Source organism: Chanos chanos, chromosome 5 (assembly GCF_902362185.1).
Source record: "Chanos chanos chromosome 5, fChaCha1.1, whole genome shotgun sequence".
Taxonomy (NCBI): domain Eukaryota; kingdom Metazoa; phylum Chordata; class Actinopteri; order Gonorynchiformes; family Chanidae; genus Chanos; species Chanos chanos.
The window spans coordinates 29,914,205-29,937,009 of record NC_044499.1 but is presented as its reverse complement, the minus strand read 5'-3'; the positions used below and the strand labels follow the sequence as shown (position 1 = coordinate 29,937,009).

General features: G+C 40.3%; 1 protein-coding gene across 2 annotated transcripts in view; it reads right to left on the bottom strand.

The window, feature by feature from the left end:
• The window catches only part of adkb (adenosine kinase b), a 110,840-nt gene that overhangs the window by 69,279 nt on the left and 18,756 nt on the right, over positions 1-22,805 (bottom strand). For both annotated transcript variants that reach the window (XM_030774183.1, XM_030774184.1), the window contains exon 4: positions 21,543-21,621. In XM_030774183.1, the coding sequence (XP_030630043.1) occupies positions 21,543-21,621 (79 nt within the window). The remainder of the gene's footprint in view (positions 1-21,542; positions 21,622-22,805) is intronic.

The window sequence follows — 22,805 nt, the reverse complement described above, 5'->3', positions numbered from 1 at the left end:
AGTCTAATGTTCTACCTCTGTGTCAGGATGCTTTACAAACCTGTGCTAATGAACACACAGTACATAAATAAGCTACAGCTCAACTCACACACACACACACACACACACACGCTTCTCTTGTGTTGCAGTTAGCTGCGTAAAACCAGGAATCATTAAGCATATAAGTATTGATCTGTCTACAGAAGTGATTATGAAACATCCAGCTGAGCTCTTTCAGTAGGTCTGGTTGATTTCACACTGCGAGCCCTGTGCACCCACAGCTTTGGTTTAAAAAACAAAGGACCTGAATCACTGACAAAGGAGACCAATTATTTATTGAAACGGGGCCTTAAAGGGGTTTTAAATTTTGTAATGCTGACCTCAAGCTCAGAGTTAGCAGGCAAAGTATACTGATCAAACATACTAAAACTGTACCACACAGTCAGAGCAGCACTGAGGTACAAATACAGGCTTTCAGCAGGAGATTCCATTCATATATAATAACCACATGTCTGAGTCCGGAAACTTCTGCTTTCCAATGGTCTGATTGTTGGGAAACAGACAGGCCAACTCGTTGAGTGTCCTCAATGACCTCAGCACTGTCTTCCAGCAAAAGTGGAATTAATTTGGTAAAGAAGCACAGAGAGGAGGGGAGGAGAGAGGGAGAGAGAGAGAGAGAGAGAGAGAGAGAGAGAGAGCGCTCTGAGCTGCCGGCCATAGAGATGTAAAAGTGCAACAACAGCAGAGTGAGACTGGTGCGGGGAAGTTACACCCTCTTTGTAATAATATGTTTCGCTTTGGTGAAAAGCCAGATGGCTCACTGCCAAAGTCTACATACCTTGAATATCAGATCGTTCTCCACTCAAAACATCAAACTAAGATAAACTATAATTATTGGCATAAATGCCTCGCTTTTCAAAATATTATCCGAGACTTAAGGACATTTAGCAGAAAAGAAATCTGAGACTTCATCTCGCAGGTGAGGAATTTTATATTTTACGTCATGAAACAAACTGTCACACGGGAGCTTGGAAAGAAACATCGTTTTGTTAAAGTTTGTCTGAGCAATTAGAGCCTTAGAGTAAATTGCGTTCTTAATACAGATTCTCCAATCTGTGGAGATTCAAAATGGAACATGGACACAGGACATGGCTTCTGTCACTCTTTTTTTTTCCCCCAGGATGTGCAGAGCAGAAACTCTTAGTTGCAGTGAGGTTGGATCCATCATCACTCACTGTCACTAACAGACAGACAGACCATGTGCACATCCTAGTCCAGTGGCACAGTGTTTAAACTTAAACTTTATCTGCAGGGCTGGGCCATGTATCAAGTATTGTATATATATGGGATATATATCCCATTTATCCTATATCATATAAACATATATAGATATATAGGATGAAATCCCAAGCGGTATCACCAGTATGAATTTCACCTCAAAATCTTGTCAAATGCATGATTTACATTCTTACACCACAGCAGCGCTGTCTCGTTATCCTCCATCTTAGAGTTAGACCTTCGAGGAGATCTATTTTTAGTAAAGACAGCAAGTTTACAAGTTTACATTTTACAAGAAAGTCTGGGAAAGAAACAGTTTGTCATGAGTTCCCCAAAAATCCCATGAAAGCCAGCAATGCCACACATCAGATGTTTGGAATCTACAGTTTGGTTCCACGCATCAAAACACAGCTGTTAAATAAAGTAAACGGACCCCAATTTTTTTTCCGTCATCACAGACAAAAGAAGCCAATACAACAATCAATACAACAATGAGTCATCAATTAAAACATATGGTGCTGATGTGTCCAAAAAAGAAAAAAAAAAATCAAAAAGTACAAAGCAGATTGTGACAGACACAATGTTCTGAAATATATCTGATATGACAGGTAAAGTTTGTGGTGAGAAGTTACAGACGCAAAGAAACATGTTATGAAATTGTGTGTATAGCTGCAGTGTGTCTGTTGTGTTACAGTTGGTCCATGAATGGTAATACACCATTATGTGATGGTCTTGACTAACAAAGCATCTTGGTCCTCAGTTTGACCTCTGAATGAGTCGCATCTGAGGCAGTCATGTCTGAAAGAGTCATGTCTAAAAACATCAGGAATTTTCAGGCCATACTCCTAAGTCCAAATCTGCTCATTTACTAAAATATAATATTGAAGTCCCAAAAAATCTTAGTGTTTGCCAAAGAAAGCAGCCTACAACATGAAAGCCTTAGATATCATTACTACATGAAGCACAAACTCTACTGGTTTGTTTTTAATTCTAGATTGCTATTTCAAAAGAGGACAATTAATGTCAATTACCAGCATTTAATCCAACTGTCATGCCCTATTGTTTAAAATCATTCTCTGCATTTATGAACCTCTAAAAGCATTAAAAACATTTTTGTCAAGCTTCGTGACAGCATGCGAAAGCACATCGTCACGATACACTGACAAAAACATTTGACTCCTCTGTTGAAGAATGTCCAAAACTGAATGCATTATGTTTGAGCACATAACTTTGGGGCACATGTAAGTCCTGATGAGGAGATAAATGAGATCTGACGGGAGAATTTTATGACTGTCTCCTGAAAATAGAAAAAGGCATTACGGTGTTAAAGTGGGCAAAGTACAAAGTTTGGAGATACATGGTAACATCCTTTCCTTTCAACTGTCAAACCACACGGAGGGTTACTATTCAAGACCAAGTTTGTCACAGAACAGATAACCCTAACTGTCAATGGATATTCTAACCTGTGCTTAATTCTTAACATATGGTTAATTCACAGTAGAACCCAAAGGAAACTGAGTATTCATTGGCTTCTTCAAATGGAACAGAGCACATATCTAATCCAGGACTTGTCATAGAGCAGCTGTCATTTAATTTAAATAGTTTGATGCTACTGATACACAATTTATCTTTTGCTCTGCCAGATGAAATGAAAACCGAATGAGTGGAGTTGAAATAAGGCAGGGGTAAAAGCAGGGGTCTGTATTAATATAAAAAATGTCGGGCCTATTTGGCAGGGGGTGGGTGTAAAATATGTATGGGATGGTGGGTGTACTTTTTTAGGTAGTGAGTCTGTGCCTGTTGAGAGCCCCCTGAGCTGAGGTGATTCACATTTTCCCCCAAGAGTCCGAAGACTTTCTTCATGAAACAAAGACGCTTGTTAAGTCCAGATTTTTCGGGCTCTAACCTGTAACCACAGCTGTAACGAGGAGCCTGCTGAGTCTAGGAGGGTCAAGACAGTGCCTGTCAATCAAACAGACAGGCTACAGCAACGGGAGAGCTGAAACATGTCATTTCCAGCACTTTCCACTGCTTGTTATGGAGCAGCAGAAATGTGAATCTGCTTTTCCAGCCTTTATACCCCTCCACAACCCCCACCCCACACACACACACACACACACACACACACACACACCCCTTCCCCCTCCCTCCTTGTTTGACTGCCTTAGCAGTCTAAGGAGAGACCAACAAAACGACAGCACTCATACACACACACACACAACGGCATGAAAGCTTACAAGAGGCCCGCCGCACGAAGAGTCAACCGATGTGATCAATTATCGAGTGAGCAGTTGGCTTTAATTAGGGTGTAAGTATTGAGTTAGCGTGGCTAGGAAGCTGAGAGGCTTGTGTGTGTAAGGCGAGCTCATTACCCTTGTCGCAAGGCACATCCCTGGAGCTCAGGCCCACACGCCGATTTCACCAGCTATTTGTTTCTGTGGCAACATATCGAGTGGAGGAATGGCTCAATGACAAATGTAGGTTTTTTCCCCCTCCCTCTCTCTCTTTCTTTCTCTTCTCCTCTCCCTCCCCTTCTAACTGTCTGCCTGTCTCTCTCTCACTCTCTCGTTTCCACCTACTCAGCTCAAGAGGCTGTCATTTTGGTTCGCCTTTTGTTGTGGAGTCTGGAGAGGTAGCAGAATGTGTGCTAGTTAAAGCAGCGTCCCATCTGCCCGGTATAATTAGACAATTATGCTGCAAAGATCCATCATTAATTCCTTTGTGGTGGGCAATTTCGCACCACAAAAGAGGTTGCAGATTTTTATTTATTTATTTATTTATTTGTGTAAAGCTCTTCAGCTGGTTTGCTATGCCCCAGCAACTTGGCACAATACTGCTGATGCTATAGCAAGGACAGGAGAGAAGAATCTCTCTCTCTTTCTCTGTCTCTATGGTTCAAAAACAAGGCCAATTGTGAGGCTTTTAAAACTTGAGCCTCTGGTCTGAGAACAAGCTCAAGCCAAATCCACAATAAGATGAGAAATCATTTTCCAACTTTTCATCTTTTCAAGAAAAGAGAGACAAAAAACCCCCACAAAAAACCACCGATATGACAAATGTTTTAAAGTCAAATAAAAAAAACCTTTAAAAATAATCAGGATAATATAAAAACAACACTAAACGGACATAAACTGCCACGAAAAATTATTTTAATAACAAAGAGTGCACATAGTTCAAAAGTATAATTACTGTTAAGGACCTGTTTCCCGAAACCTTCAACCACATAATGGTCTTTTGAATCTCAAATGACTTAACCAATGACAAGAAACCAACTGGGGTAGGTAGAATTTTACGAAAACAAAAGACATGTGGTTTATAAAATCAGGATCTGTGGAAAGTGAAAAAAAAAGAAAAAAGAAATATATAAATGCTGGAAAGAGTGTGAGTGCACATATGAAGCAGTAAGTCAAGCCCATTTTCCCACGCTAAATTACCCTATTCAACACTCCTCTGCTTTGACTCTTATATGCACACGGGGAGAAATCTCATGCAAAAGCCGACGCTTCTAGTGATCTAATCAAACGTGAATTCATCTAAAAAGACAAGCAAAAGAGGAAATCACCTTGGAGAATTTGCTGCAATTATCAAAATTCTCAAGGCAGTACATTAAAAAATCTAATTAGGGCTATATTATCTTAATTGCTGAGGAGATGCTAATCAAAACAAGTTTAACGCCTATCACTTTAACATCATGCAAAAAAGACCACGTGGAGGGAGGATCCACTCTTTAAAAAAAAAAAAAAAAGTCATTAGCTTGACTCCATAAAGAAGCTTCATTTACTGTGAGGAATTAAACTACTCAACAACCTGAAGATTAGCACAGAGGTGTTAGCAGGTGTCAGAGAGCTATACGGTCACAGGGAGAGGCAGCATGAACAGACATGAACATGGAGAACGAAGGGAAAACAGAAGCTTTATGAGTTTTACAAGTTCATCGTTTTTCTTCTACATGGCTGAAATGCTTTTATTCAAATACAACAGTGATTGCTTGTGACGAGTGTGATAAAGATACAATGTGCTTCATGCTTTTTCCCCACCTCGACAGAATTCATCATGGAGAAGTGTTTGGAGTGTGCATAGACTGGCCACTGAAGCCCTATTGTTACTGTGCCAAACATAGCATAAAAAAGCCACCTTTCAAATGTTAAGTGCTCTCTTTCTGTGTGATACAGTGACATATGCTCTCTTTGAGTTTTACATTTCAGGACAAAGAAAACCATGCAATTTACTTAGAATGAGTCACTCACCAGCATTTGAACAATGTGAATCACAGTAGACTGTGAAAAGAGCCAGGATTACAATACATGGAGCAGAATGGAAACGGTTCTCTAGTGGCAAAAGTGAAGACTACACTTCAGTATGAAAACTAAGAACCATGTTAAAAGGAAAAAAAAACCCCACAAGTACTGTATACCAAGGAAAAAGTGCATAACACACTTGGAGCAGATAAGTGCATCTCCTTTGGAGGCTGATAAAGTGCTGGTTATAAATTCTAACTGGCAGGTGTATACAGCAGTGTTTTAGACAGGAGAAAACACACACAGGGTGGGTTGGCCGCGACAGGAACGGTGCATGTCATCACTCCCGAATTTACGAGTCTATCCAGGCGGGTCATCCATCATTCAACACAGAGAGGCATTCAAGTCAAAGATGTCAGTGTGTTCCATCAAATAACGTTTCTGTCTATCACAGCATCTGGAACTGGCAGGTTTTACAAGGGGCTGCGTTCTTTTACTCATTTATAAAACAATTAACGAGGATTCATTTGGCTCACTGAAGAAACGAATTGGAGTACGACAACTTGACCTTGTTTTTGCCAGCGTTAACAGGGCTCTGGTAGAGGTAGACAGAGGTCATCAGGTTTGAATTTTTTATTTTTTTTTTTTTTGGCAGAGAGAACTAAAGTTTGAGGGAACGACAACTGTGGAAAATATGTCAGCTTAGGAGAATGAATAGCATCTGCAACCACCCATTACTGCAATTTCTCACTAAAGTCTCTAGATCTGTTGACTTTCACAGATATTCTATGCTCTGGGTTTCCTTTTCTCTCTTGTGGTCTGGAGGATGATTATAAGACTGCAAGATTCTTAATGTTTTTTCTACGGTTGTTTCCTGACAGAAAATAATAAACCACACATACCCATCCATGTTTTTATTGGGGGGCAACAGTCCTGCATGGCACTGCCGACATCTGAACGGAGGGCTCTTCATAACACCTACAACATTAGCCCTACTTTGTTTAACCCTGCAGTGAAAAAAACCCATTTAAATTAACATCTTTGGCTGAAAGTGAACACAGACCCCCTGAGGTGTCCGGCTCCCGCCTCAGCTTTTCCCAGACTGCACCACACAGCCCCGATCAGTCCCAAGAAAGCCAAAGCTCAGCTACGGGATCGCTTTTCAATTCTCAGGGGCTCAGATAACCCAATCTCAAACTGATCCGCTGTTCTCCGCTCTTTGGGTATCGAGTTAGGAGAGTGTGAAGGGGCCTATTGGGAACGCCGTGGTTGGATATCGAGGGCTTCTCTCTGTGTTACAGTGGCTGTTCCGATTGCTTGACTTGATTAGTCTTGCGCCCCCCCCCCCCCCCCCAACCACCCTGGGAGCCCCTCTAGACACGGGTATCAGTGTAACAGGGAAAATGGAGAGTGCTCTCTCACGCCAGCTCAAGGTGTACCTCATTACCCAGAGTGAGAGGACTGTAAGTTAATAGGATTTGCTCCTGATCAAGAACCTGAGCTGTTTCCTGCAGTTGTTACAGACCAGAGCACAAAAATAAACCTCTTTCTTTCTTCAGGACTATTAATCATTCCTTCCCTCCACCACCTACCTCCGACCTCAAATCCACTCTTTTCTCTTGACCCTGTCAGGGTATCTGTTATTAGCCCAATAAAAAGAAAAAAAAATCCTTGGCATGTTGTGTTCAAAGAAATCAGTTGTGCGGGTGTAAATGAGGTCTGCTCCGATCAGCAGTTAGCGGGTCCTGTTCCTCGAACAAACAAGACATTTCAGATGGATGGGAATGGCTGCCTGACACTTGTGTTACCAGAACACAATAATTGTTTTATGGAATGCCCCCATGCCCTTCCTCTCTTGCTCCCCTTGACTCCTCTGGAAAGAGGTGAAGGATGGAGAATGAAGATCTAAAAGTAAAAATGTCTCTGGTCCTAACTGTTGACTCACAGCTTAACCTGTATGCCAGAAATTACTGATCTAATTGCCACCTGATCTTTAGGGGACATAGTGAACAAGCCACACCGAAAACAGCTGGTTTCATTTGACATGTAGATGTGCAGGGAATACACACAACAGTACCACAGTTTGGTTTATTTATTTAAATTTAAAGCATTTCATGTGCACTGCTGTCTGAAATAAATCTAATTGCCATTTTATTGACTCTTACCTTGTTAATTCTCCTAACAATAAACGAAATCCGGATGATTTTTTTTTAAATATATAACCAAAAACATACCCTAAATCCACCTTGACAGATTCATTACTGGCCTGCGTCTTAATTAATTACTGACACGAATGTGCAAAAACCTAAAGAAACTGTCATCATTTGAAATCTAACAGAACCGTGCTTCACAGGAAGCCATGACGGAGCAAACTGGGAACAACTCTGATCACATCATCTGCATCACACAAGTCACTTTACTGAGAAACGTGTGTGGTAACAAGTCATTTTAAACAGAAACGTGTGGTAACACAACACTTTAAAGAGAAACGTGTGTGGTAAGTGGAATAGTCACTTTACTGAGAAACGTGTGTGGTAAGTGGAATAGTCACTTTAACAAGAGACGTGTGGTAAGTGGAATAGTCACTTTACTGAGAAACGTGTGTGGTAAGTGGAATAGTCACTTTACTGAGAAACGTGTGTGGTAAGTGGAATAGTCACTTTAACAAGAGACGTGTGTGGTAAGTGGAATAGTCACTTTACTGAGAAACGTGTATGGTAAGTGGAATAGTCACTTTACTGAGAAACGTGTGTGGTAAGTGGAATAGTCACTTTACTGAGAAACGTGTATGGTAAGTGGAATAGTCACTTTACTGAGAAACGTGTGTGGTAAGTGGAATAGTCACTTTACTGAGAAACGTGTGTGGTAAGTGGAATAGTCACTTTACTGAGAAACGTGTGTGGTAAGTGGAATAGTCACTTTACTGAGAAACGTGTATGGTAAGTGGAATAGTCACTTTACCGAGAAACGTGTGTGGTAAGTGGAATAGTCACTTTACCGAGAAACATGTATGGTAAGTGGAATAGTCACTTTACTGAGAAACGTGTGTGGTAAGTGGAATAGTCACTTTACTGAGAAACGTGTGTGGTAAGTGGAATAGTCACTTTACCGAGAAACGTGTGTGGTAAGTGGAATAGTTAGCTTGAGTCAGCGCTGATGCATAAGCCATAAACCCAGTGGGAGGGCTGAGAATAAATCAGGATGATATTAATGATGCAATTTATATGTGAGGGGACCACAGTTTGGCAGGCTTTTAATGTCTGAACAAACGCCACAGACTTTACCAACCAGCTCCCAGTCCCCATGAGAGAGAGAGAGAGAGAGAGAGAGAGAATGAGAGAGAGAGAGAGAGAGAGAGAGAGAGAGAGAGAGAGAGAGAGAGAAATGATAATGTTAGCAATTCTTTTACTATCAGTATGTGTCTGTCACCTGCCAAGTCTCTCTCCCTGGTTGTGTGCGCATGGCGATGCCCTGCTGATTGCTTACACTTTCTGACTTGGCATGCTCGCCTTCTGTCAGGAAAAATGTCCGATTTAGGAAGGTGGGTTTTTACACTTGATTACATTCCAACACCACTCATTTGTTATTACCACATAACGCCTGTCTCTAGTCTCCTCTCCACTGGTGATTATCGTTTTTGAGGCAAATAATTAAGGCAAAGTCAATTACGTTTGGGGACATGTGAAGGGAAAACAAAACAAAAAAAAAGAAAAATATACACTTCAGCTGTAAATGCCAGTCCATACAGTGGAAAAATACCTTTCTTAGCATTTTCTAATGGCCTGAATTCTAGGACACTTTCAACTTGTGACCTCTGGAAATGGGAACTGTAATTACAGAGTTCTACTCTCAATAGGTTTTTAACCCAAATATTTAAAGCTGTTTTTCTTTGTTGCTATGCAACACTTCAACCACAAGAACAAGGGCATGCAGAAAATGTGCCAAATAAATGCAAGTACTCAGTCATTCAGAGGAAAACGGGCTGAGTGGGGGGGGGGGGGGGGGGGGGGGGGCGAAGAGACGACTCCTGGAATGAAAGATTTAAATGCTTCATCTTTCTAGGCTATGCACCACTGCTACATTTAACAGAGCTTTGAAATGTGATGCTAAACAAAAACAACAACAACAGTAATAATAATAGTAATAACAATGATGAAGAACAGTAACTGCTACACATAATTGTAAGAAGGCAGCAATGAAATACTGACGTGAGATTCGGTGCGACGTACAGGGTTTTCTTTGATATTCCTACACATTGTTCAATAGCTCCTAACAACCTGGAGACGTGACATAGCATTATATGCATACAGACCCCTGCATGATAAGACCTTTGTCTTATCTGTCTTGAATCATCTCTAACTAGGACAGAAGGCGGCTGCTGGTTAGACACACACAGACATCCTTCTCCTGCAAGTCTGTTCACATTTCTGTATGCTTCAGCCTGGAGTCCTGACAACTACACAGGACACATCAAAACAAAGGCAACCAATCAAGTCGTCTCTTCTGCAGCCTCTCTGCCAAGGACCAGAAGGAAAGACACATTACGCAACACGTCACATTCAACTGCAGCCCCGCGATGAGAAGCCAGATGATCTGCATCAAGTGCTCTCATCTCCAGTGTCTCCCCCAAGTTAATCAACACTCTTTTAGGCTGTCCTCTTGGGAGCAATAATCTACTTCCCACAATCCCTCAGGCTGTCTGAACATTTAGGACATTTAACGGGGAAAAAAAAAAACCTGAAGTGAATGGAGGATGCAAGACAAACAAAACAGAGAGAAACTGGAGCAACACAGCTGATAAACATGTGTGTGTACACCACATATCCGTCTACACCCCATTAGGATCCTACCACACAGACGAAAAGTTTTAATATTATGGATATTGTTTAGTATGATCCCCATAGCTTACAAAAAAAGACATTAACAAGTTTATTTCATGGCAAAGAAATAAGATTGCTGTTTTTTGGTTGTTTTTTTTTTTTACCACAATACTAAACCTGTGCTGAGTACATTCACAACAAACAGATCTTGTGACAGTGTAGAGAAAACTGCTAACTGTGTTAATGAATGAAGGATAAATTTCCTTAGACCAACTCACTAAAACATTATTGACTGCATTAGTCAATAGTAAAAGATTACATTATACATAATAGTGATACATACACTAGTAAACAATGCAGGCAAATGCTTGTGCCTGAGAAACATGCAGATGTTATGAATCATGCTTATATGTCAATATTGAGAAATTCTCAGCCTGAACCAACTCATAGCTCCAAAGCTGGACCTCAGAAGGCTTCTATACAATACATTCTGAAGTAGTAGACAACTAACTCACCTGCCCAAATAAAATTATGCTCATTACTGCAGTTTGGTGTCATAAAAATTCCTATGAAATCCTTTGTAAATGAGAAGCATTTCAAATTTGTTACCAATGATACAACAACATCATATAATAAATTTAAAAAGTGCTATCCTCACCCACTACTCTAACCATAACCATTAATAACTTTTTTTACAAATAAAAATTTGTAGCACTGTGTACAATCTATATACTGCTGCGAGCTAGCATTAAACAATGTTCTGTAGTCAGACAAAGTATTTCTATGCTGTGCATGTTTTTTTCTTTGGCTGTAGTTTTGACTTCGTGTCTAATTTGCTATGATCTCTGGTTTATAAGCTAGTTCATTCCCTACAGCTCAGTAAATTGCTGATGGTTGTCAGATAAAATAAAAGAGACATTGGATAAAGCAAACCATTTGCAGAATTCAACAAGAAAACAACACAAACTTATGTTTCAACAAGTCAGGAATGTCTAATCCAAGGGAAAGAATGAGTAATCCAACTCAAGCGTGACCTGCGCTAGCAACAGCTTAATCTTGGGGTGAGAGGAGTCGCAACAGTTTTCGTTCTATAATGTAATCTTGGCAAAACCCACAAATTTATTTATTTATTTATTTATTTGAGAGGACAACGCTTATCAGTTTTGCTTCTAGTCTAAAGCTACCGTATGAGCACTGCTGTTTAGAAACAACAGCGCCTGAGAGACTCTTTAAAAAGTATCAATATTAATACTTACTGTGCCACTGGTGTATGCACATCTTTTCTTAACCGCGACAAAGAACTGTTTTTTACGACAGTTGTATGATCTGGGCCAGGTTATGCATGTACTCAGGCCTTCCAGGACACACTTCCTGTGTGCCAATAGAACCCCACAGCCTCACAACACCAAACAGACAGACAGACCACCAAGAGACAGGAGCAAAGCTTCAAATATGGAAATCTTTACTCATACATACGTCTAGTCTGCAGGTGTGAACATGGCTAGTGGTAAATGTAGCATCGTTTCAGGTTGCATTTTTTCAATGGAGGAAAACAATACAGTAATATGGTTGTGCAATTCAGTATCAACATGAGCTAACTTTTCAGACATATGACAGTTTCTGTACCCAATCCACACAAGGAACTGGACAAAAGAAAAGACAGACAGCTCCTCAGAAGCCCTACATATCAGCTGAACCCAGTGTGTGACAGCTGAACCGGTGGAGAGTTTTCAGGGAGGTGGAGAGTATCTGCAGAGCTTCGGAAATGTTCAGACTGTGAACATTTTCTGTGCTCCACAGATTTGAATAGTTCAATCCACATTTAAATCATTAATAACCATTAGAGCCCGACTGATATAGGATTTTTCAGACCAATACCAATTTCGATATTTGAGGATTTAAAAATCTGATAATGATACACCGGCCAATAATCTATTTTTTATTTTTTCCAGAAACACATAATATAAACAAAGAGGTTCCCTAACATTTGTTATGTGTAGTTATTTCAGAGTCCTCACCAAGATAATCCACAATATTCTTAGATAATCCACAATATTCAGCTCCTAGAGGTGAAATGCCCACTCAGCTCCTCCACGTCACTTGCAGAGTTTCTAAACCAGCCACACGGAGACATCAAGTCCTTGGGGGATGGGCAGTTCTTAGTGCAACAAAATGGTTCAAATGGGTATTACCTCCAATGCCAGTTGACCATGCCATGTCTGGGAGTTCAAACCTGCAAGCTAGTTATCTGGACACCTAAGGAAGACCTGGTGTTGGACATCCCTTTTGAGTACACAAAGAGTACACAAAGTGCCAGGTAGTGCATCTTAGGGAATTTTACCTCTTACATATGTTGCCCAGAGTTGTAGATGACTTTGTAGCTGGCAAGCTAAAACTGTGCAAGAAGTACCTTCAAATGGTGAAGATGGAGTGAGTTGAAATACTAAGAAATGAGGGACTAGAAACATTAACTGTTGTGATAGATAGGGTTTTTTGTTTGGTTTTTGTATGACTGAATACTCTTACTCACTTTTCAGAAATATATTTTTTTCATAGAATTTCACTTAAACTGTTGTATGTAGTTACTATGAAACTGACTGAATATGTAAGGAGTTTTTTATTTACTGAACTCCTTTCAAACCAACCCACAAAGACTCACATTCACCAAAAATTAAGATATACACAAAATGATTGTATGTTGTGAATACGTTTGAATAAGGTTAAATACTACTTGAATACTAATGTCTTGACACAAACAAATCAATTCTGTACCATTCTGTTCACATCAGCTGACAAGGAGAGCCTTTTCCTCTATGTATATAATGTTGAAATACATAAAAAGTTTCTAAGTAAACTGGTGACATTGAATTAACTTTGTACAGTGCAAATATGAATACTTGCAATACAAAAGTATGGTTCCATTTCATGCTCACATAAAAATTACACTACATCCATTGTCATTTAAGCTGTTTCTGAGACAACATCCTGACCTTCATCTCACAGGCACATGTCCTAGAACAGTGGTTCTTAACTCCAGTCCTGAGGACCCACTGTCCAGCACGTCTTTGTTTTAACCCTCCTAAGTTCAGGACTGACATACCTGATTCCACTGATCAATTAATTATCAAGCCCTTAATTAGCTCAATTAACTGTGATAACGAAGAGTTAAAACAAAGACGTGCAGGACAGTGGGCCCTCAGGACTGGAGTTGAGAACCACTGTCTTAGAGGATGCTTCCACAAATCACCCTATTTCCTTGAAATAAGGTCCCCTCTAAGATTCACCATACTGGCACAGATAAGCAGTATTTTATCTATTTTGGGGATGAGCGTGATAGGCACTGTTTGTGAGAGGATTATGTAAACTTTCAGTCTCTTTCAGGGAGAGCAGTGTAGAGGAAACAGTCAGCAGAGTTGGTAACCAGTCTGTCTGTAACTGGGCTCTTGTTTGGATCTGCTGTGCTGCAGTTCTGCAAAGGGCATCATCTTGCATAGTCATCTTCAATCACAGGATCCATCCACTGCGTTTGGGCATCACAGCATGTGACGAGAGGGCCATCCATTTCAATACAGACATCTAGAAAGGGATAACATGCCTAATTGTTGTACTACGTGGGCAATGTCATTAATTCACAATTAGAGAAGTATTCAGAGACGCTAATCTGGGCTTCTCAAATTCGAAACACATCCGTGGATTCCTATCCTACTTTGTAAGTAACTAACTGGCTAAACACTAACTTGTTAGCATAATGCTAGCGTTGTTCCTTGACAATTTACGGTGCTTCCTTTCTGGGGGTCTGTCGTACCTGAGCCATAAAGTGGGGTAGGGATTCTCCTCTGTTGGCTTCTTGTCAACAAAATGAAATGAACAAACAAACAGATTTTTTGGAGGCTTTTTCAAGCAGAGATTCCGAAGCCACATTCGTCTGTCCTCTTTGGCAGTAGGCAGCCAATGGAGGGAGAGCCACTGCGGACAGGAGCACTGCACTTTCTTGGGCAGTTTATGGTCGTAATATTCCTGTTGTCCGCCTCCTGTCTGCATGCTCCAATTTACTTTCAATTGTAACTGCCCACGTGGTCAGCACCTATTGCACACCTGTCTGGCCAAGGAGGGGTCTCCTCTCTCTGTGGTCCTTCTCAAGATTTCTCCCATTTTCCCATTTCCCTTTTGGGTTTTTGGGGAGTTTTTTCTTGCCCGCCATGAGGATTAAGTCAGGGGGTGCCATCCTGTTTCGATTTGACTGTTGTGTCCTGTAAAGCCCTTTGAGACTGTAAACAGTGATATTTGGCTCTAAATAAACTTGAACTTGAACTTGTGGTCACATAAGGCGCTTTCGGACCGAACAGCTCTAGGGTCTCATTCGATAGGAACTACCCCCTGGAGAGCTTCCCGTAGAACTACATACTTTCTAGGGCTTTTTTTCCTGTTTGCATTCGCACCGCCAGTAGGAACGCTGAAGTGACGTAAGCGGGCCAATGGTGGTATAGCAACGTCACTCTAAGAGCTGTTGTTTACACGGCTAACCAGGGTAGCTGCACATTTTTAAGTAAAAAATTAATGACTTTTAAGACCTTTTAAATACCTCCAAAAGGAAAAACAATAATACCATTACTGCGGCAAAAGCCGAAGCAGAGTGTACGCTAACTCTTTAATGTACAAATATACACTGGACGTTGCATAAATAGTCATTGTTGGGGAATGTAAAATAAAACATAAAAACTTAACATGCCTCCCCTACTACAATTCCAGACATTTTAAGACATTTTTAGGACCCGAATATCAAAAACTAAATGCAAGAAGTTCTAATGCTCTGTTCGAAATGTACACTCACTCACTATTCTGCCCGCAGTTGATCTAATGTTTTAGTTGTTTAGCACCTTCTGGTCAAATGTGGTATTGCAGCAGTACGAACAGGAAACAGGAAGTGGACTACACGCTTCAGTTGGTAGGGAGACCTAAGTGGACTACTTAGATATCGGCCGTTAGGTGCCGTACTATAAGACATGTTACGTTGTGCCATTGTAGTATATAATTCACATTTACAATACTTCGAGCATAGTTCGTTCTGTTTTGGCTTTATATATAGTACTTGCCGAACATATGGCTATACATTTGTTATTCGTATATATGTAACTCAATACATATTTCTATCGATTCAGTTTTACTCTCTTACCTTGTCAACATGTTCTACAAGAGTCCGCATTAAACTTGGAGCTAGAAAGCTACGTCCTGACTCTCATGTTGTTTATTAAGGGAGTTTGGCTGGCTGTCTAATTTTGGTTACAAAACACCATTAGGAGGGCAGCACACTCACTATGTAGTGCACTATATAGTGTTTCAGGCATTTTGCAGTGCTGTTCAAAATCTCAAATGAAATTTTACGACACTATATAGTGCGCTACAGAATCGTCACGAGGCACGGCAAAATGCAGGGTACAGGAGCTGTACCCTACATCGATCGACTTAGACCATCATACATTGCAGCCTGTTTCGTGAAAGCAGAGTCTTTACAGACCAATCAGGTGCAGATATTCTTGCATTTGTTTATGCGACAGAGATAATTATTCATAATTATTATCAATAATTACAAATATCCGGCACATAATTATGTTGCAGCGTAACGTCCAAAAAGTGTCTGAAATGTATCAACTGCAGTCAGCCGTTATCCCCTGAGTGTTCCATGTAGCAAACACTATATAGTGAGTGAGTGAGTGAGTGAGTGAACAAGTGAGCATTTCGAACACGGGGTAAGACTTATATTTTACACGGATTTTTAAAAATGGCGTTTGCAATCATCGTATACCTACATTTGGCCCAATGGCCGTACACAAGTACCTACCCTGAAGTAGGAGCTAAAAAAGCCCCTCAAAATGGCGTTCTAAGAACTATGATCGTTCTAAGTTCCTGCTGTGCGAACACGCGAAAAAGGGTTCTCCAACAGTTCTAATGATTATGGAAAAGTTCCTCCGGTGTGAAAGCGCCTATATTTAGCTTCACTCGCTTGTTGTGACAGCCACGAACTGCACACATTGTCCCAGAGCTCCTCAGAGACATTTCACAGAAAATGAAACGGTAATCAAACTAGCTAGCTACCTAACTAACTTTGATCAGCTTCACTAAAAACAATGATCAACGACACTTCCATTTCCCAACCAGAATTTCCACACACATCTCATGATTCAGAGGCTTTGTCAGAAATATTCTGGATATGACATAATGCAGTTTAAAAATAAACTTGTCTCATTGTCATTAACAGGACACGGCTATTGACTGTCTGCAACAAGGACTTGCGACTTTGGGAGTTTACACTACATGTTTGAGAGAGAAGTTAGATAACTTTGTTCGGCTACCAAGCCATGTTAGATACTTGTTCAGCTCACGTTTGTTTACGGGTCCCCTTTGGTTTAATAATTTCCAATGCACCGACGGTAACTACAGACATGCGAGTTGCAGATATATTTACCACTGTTTCATTTAGACAGAATAAGTTAACCGCTGTAGTTTAACCGCTCTTTAACGTTAGCGGTCCTCCACTGGTAAACACGGCATTAGCTAGCTTTGTGGGTAACCTAATTTAGTAATGGACAGCGGTATAAACTGCTATAAGTGCTGTTACCAGAGAATTTTTAGAAGTGATGAGGGAGAAATGATAGGACAATCGTTTGTTTACTCGCTAGAACTGCAACACTATTTCATAAATAAACCTACAATCAAGTTTGTCAACAGCTTAGCCAATACCACTCATCTACCGTAACATAAAGGTAATTTTGATGTTTGACTGACTGTACCGGCTTTCATGTTACTGCATCAATCTGATTTAAGTTTAACCACATCAACCACAACCTTCCTATGTTTATATCATTAAACCCAAAATTTCTGGACTGGTGTCAGAATCAAAAACTGCACTTCCACCCATCCTTTGTCTAAACAGGTATAGATTAAGACTTTTCTCACAATAACAGAAGGATGGCAGATAGAAAAAAACTAAAATGGGTTCACACACAAAAACTAAACCTGAAAAAAAAAATACAAACATTCATTAACCACATTTTCCACATTGGTAAGGACCTAAATCACCCACAGCACCCACACTGATGCACCCCCACTTAGTAGTAGAAAGTACATTTGACAGTTAAAAAGAAAAACAAGGGGATGGGTAGGTGGAAAGGAGAGATGGGTCTCTCATCCACAGGAAACCCACAGAGGTGTCTCCAGATTATCTCCACAGTAAAGGATGAACTATGTCTTCACAGCTGTCTCACAGTGGGTCACAATGAAACCCACATGCCAACATACACCTCATCAAAACCAATGAGGCATGACTTTTCACTGCAAAACACACACACACACACACACACACACGCATACACACACACACACGCATACACACACACACCTGCACACTCCCCCAGCACCTGGAAGAACAAGACTTGGTTGGGGGGGAGGGGGGGGGATGTTATGGGGTTGAAGAAAACTTAAAATACAAGTCCTAAGAACTCTTAAAAGCGATGAAAGCACATATTCCTCCTTTGTTTAATATATATGCAAGGTAACAATATATATGCAAGGTTTATCGTAAAACTGCACAGCCTGTCATTTGGCACATATCTGTTTCATTTATCACAGCTGTCATTTGAAATGGCTGTTTCTACAGTGGTTTGACTGCTTAGGAAACACAGCAGTAAGCAGTTTGAATGTGGACAACATTCTTCTGTTCAGTGCATGAATTGGCCTTGTCATCAAAGGCCATTAGAACAACGCTGATGACAGCAAAACCCAATTACAATTAACCTTTCCACAACAGGGTGGGGTGGGGAGAGGGCTGCATTAATGCCCAAGGTGAGACACTCTCACCCTCTCTCTCCCCTCAGAAGCTATGGAGGCATTTTATTCAGAGTGATTTTAATAAGCCAGTCACTAGTTGCCTTCACTGGAACTAACACTTGCTTGTTTAATCTACAACATATTTTACCAGCTGCATTTAACCTTTAAGGTTATATTTTTCTCTCACTGAATGCCAAACCAAGTAAGTCTGCCTACAAGAGTTCAAATGAATTCTTAAAGCCACAGTTATTCATCGTACTCTGATTGAGATGACAAAGAACTTTTTTTTTTTTTTTGGTCAACTATCAAAACACTAATACTGTTTAAACTAGGCATAAGACTGTAACTGCAGTGGTAAGCTGGTAAACTGACCCCTGCAAACACATGTGTTGTGAGCAGAGACATCAAACCCTTTTTCTGTTCACTGACCCTCTGCTAAAAATGCAAGCCAAAGAATTCTTCCTTCCATATTCTGTGTTTTTTACATCCACTCCTGGGGACACTCTGGATAAAAAAAACCTCTTTTTCTTTCTCTTTTCTTTGACACATCACCAACGCACCTGACATAATCTGCTGTCTAATCTAAATGCCCCTGATTAATTAATTGAGGAATGTTGGTAAAGAAATACATTGAAAATGTGCTGCCTCAAGGGTCCCCGATTCTTCAGTTTTGGGGATTGACAGCACAGCACATATTTGCTCTAATCCAGCAGATTATCATCCCTGTTTGATTGTATCTATTGATTACTGAGCTCTTGGCTTCTTTAACTAGGTTTTAAGTATTGACTGAAAAGTGCTGTGCAGCAGAGCCCTGGGGCTGGGGTTGGGAAACATTGGTTTTACAGGATACTTTAATAGGGCCACACACATGTGTTTCCTATTAAAAAGACAGTCTACACATAACTCAAGGGCTGTGGCCCACACACCCACAATGCACTGTGCTTGAGGAAACGAAAAGAGACAAGCAAAGGCGGACGCTGTACCGATGACAGATTTCAGGAAAAATCTTACCACCGAGAAGATAGCTTTGATATATAGGGTGTGGTGTGTGTTTTGGTGTGTATGTGTGAGTGTGTATGTGAATGAGTGTTTGTGAGTGTGAGAAAGATAAAGAGATAATGAGAGAGACTGAAATAGACCGCTGTGGGAAAACATCTATATCAGAGATTGAAATGCTTCGTAAACCTTCAAATCCATTTGCCCGATCTTTTTTAATACCTTCAGTGTGTCAATATCTGGGAATACGTCTTAACAAAACCCATTCACCTTCTGTCCAGGGGTTGGAGAAGAGCTGAATAACAGTAGTAGCAGCCAGACCACAAACTGAAAGGGCCCGAGTCACTCAAGGACATGGCTTCTTTTTTGTACCTTAACCATTCAAGTGTAGCTTTGACTTCGGTTTTGACACAGGATTTCATCAATACGCTTTCTGTTCTCTGCTCCATTCATTTTCTCTTCAATTATCCACATTTTCACCACCATTCTCTTGGGCTTGCACTGCGGTTAAATCATAAGCACTTACCATCCTGTTAGATATTCTTTTTTCTGTGTCATGTTCCTGACTATACCTTAATTCTGTCAGTCCTCAAAGACGTGGTTACAGACTACTGGGTGAGTTTAAACCGGTGAAATATCAACAGTTCTCAAATTATTTGGTTTTTCACTTATTTGTAGAGAATATAAATTCCAAGGCCCAACATTTAACGTATTCCAGAGCTAACCTGTTCACGATCCATCCTCTCACTCTCTCACTGCTGGCTCCTCTTTGATCTATGTACCCAACTGTGGCACACATCTTCCTGTATTTTCTTTTTCTTTTCTTTCTTTCTTTCTTTCTTTTTTTTTTTTTACTTTACAACCCTCGTAATAGAGCCCAGTTTGAGGTCTCACGACTTTCCAGGTGCTACAAGACGATAATCCGACCACTTATGCACGGCACACGTTTGAAAGGAACTAGATCGTCAGAGAGTGAAGATTCTAAGAGGGTGCTTCAAACCTCTCCAGCCACAAGAAGAAAGACCATCAACTTAAGATGTAGGTCTACCAATCGCAAGGATTTCAAGGAGTCTGGATGGCCGCAGTTGGCATGGTCCAGCCTTCGCTTAAAAACGGCACCTTTTGATTTTACCGTTTCCTGGACTTGTTTTGCATGGTTATGAAAGCGCTGGATGAGTGAGCACACTGTTTCTGAATGGCATTTCAAAAACACTTTGCCAAAAAGTATGGCGGAGGAAAATAAAATTCTCCATAACATTTCATGAGAAGAGATGAAAAGCACCCCTGAGGCTTTTTCTTTCACTGTCTTTTTAAATAAAACATGAAAACCCAATGTCAGGGCTTATGTCTTAAGCAAAGAAACAGAGTGAGGTAAAATTATGGTTTCAGTTAACTTAGGCATGTAAAATTTCTGTTTTTAAAGGTTGTAATAGAGCCAAACTGGCTCACTAGTAGTAGGCAAAACCAGCTTTACCAGCTTTCAGAGTGAAAAGAACAGAAAAGAAAAGAGAGAAGCGTTTCAGTTGAACAAATGTGGTTTGACATTTTGAAATGAAGGAGGAAGTTGAGGAGGGTTGAACGAAATGGAACTGGCAGTAGTATGTCATAACTTGTCCCAGGAAAGTTCTGGAGAGCAAGTTTTATGTAAATATGTCTGATCTTAATTAGGCAGAGCTCGCACAGAGGTGTGTATCAGCTTGTCTGTTCTTTTGAAAAGGATGTTTACAGTCACCAAAGAGAAAGAACTGGCAGTGACACAGACGCCTTTACACAGAGAGAGAGAGGAGAAACGACTGTTTTCTGAAAAAAACCTTCTCAAGCTGACGACACAATCATTACTTGAAAATCTACTGTCTCAGCTCACTGTCTCTTTGCAAGTATGTGTTTATTTATTTATTTTTTAAATCAACTCATTACAACCACCTAATAAGTGAATAGCACATTTTCAGCCTTTGCAGGAATATTGATTTTCACAATCATTTTAATCATATTAATGGTTTATATATATGTATGTGTGTGTGTGTGTGTCTTTGTCTGTGTCTGTTTGGATCAGTACCCGGATCCATAAATCCTGCTTACACCCTGATCAGTCACAGGCAAAGAAGAGAGAAGATCAGCATTTGTTCAAGATAATTTGCTTTGACAATTAAATTGCTTTAACAATCAATTCTTCATACTTGGTATTAAATATATGTCTAAAAGAAATTAGGTCAACTTTAAGTACAGTAAACACAATGAAAATCCGCATCCTGGTGTCCTTCCGCGAAGGATTACATCCTCACAGTTGGAACCACAGGAGATGCATATTCTGTGTTCGCAGATCTCTGTGCTTGGCACATCTCAGGCTACGGCAGGTTCTGCAACCCAAAAAAAAAAAAGGCGAAAAGGAGAAGGGCAGTAAACAAACCTGAGCAATTTTGACAGAATTCTGGGTGGAGCCACCAGCGTGGTACTCCACTTTGTTCTTCTTCACTAATTCTTCAAACCTGAAAACAAGAAGCACAAGAGGATGATGTTAGAGAAGAGTAATAAAATCTGACTACAGAAATGCAGCACTAAAAACAATCAAAGCCTGCATCGAGTCAGTAATTAGGTCTAACACATGGAGCCAAACCAAGAGGTATGGTGCCTGACAAGGGAAAAAAAAAAAAGAAAAGAAAAAGAGCAGCATAACAAAAGCATGAAAAAGAAAACTGGCAGATGTACACAAGAGGTTTATCTGAGGTGAGATCTAAGTCACCAGAGCATGTTTCATAATGGGTGTGGCGCTAATGCTAGAGCTGACGAGAGAACAGATGAGAAAGTGCAGACTGAGGACAAGTCTGCTTACTACCGTACATCATGGTCTTCCCTTTAGCTCTGAAGGTGAAGACTGAAAGGAAATTTCAGTTAAAGATTCATTCATATCTTCAAACTTTTATTTCACAATATTACTTTAACATGTATGAGGCAAACTGTTAGATGTTCAGCGGCATCATGACTGTAGGCTACAGAAATCTAGCTCCTGCTGCGATAAATCTCTCTCTGTGCATTATCCTGGCAGCCATTCTTGGCTGGTTTTTGGCCTGTTCACAGCTCTGTCACCCTGGACAGATCCACATATTTGCGATTAGCAGGAGACATGGATCCATCCCTCTAAATCTTTTAACTTCACCATGCACTTACAGATGGTATGCAAGGAGTCTGAGACAGACCACAAGGTTTATTGGCATAAAAATCAAAATGTGCAACAGAAATGTAGCAGCTATAAGAATAACGATTCAAATAACAACTTGTTAAACATAACTCTGCACAAATGTTGTTCATTGACTGTTCACAGCTACATTTTTGGTCATTATCTGGGAGGATGATTGGACCTTTCTGCAGTGAAAGTGTTGGTAGGGATACCCTGTCTGAACAGTTGTTCATCGTGTCCGTCTGTTTTCCAAAACATGCTGTTAATATAGTTATTTCAGTAGTTCTGCAACAAAAACACCATCAAAATCATTTCATTTCTTTTTTTTAATCGGCTTCACTGACAGAAATCTATGAGACAGTATTTCCAACAATGAAATTAAAATGTTTGAACTAAGCTATCATTTTTTCACTGTTTTTGAAATGAAATATGGTGATGTTACTGTGTATAAATATAAACACTACGTAATGTGGGTGAGGGCCACCCCTCCTCCAG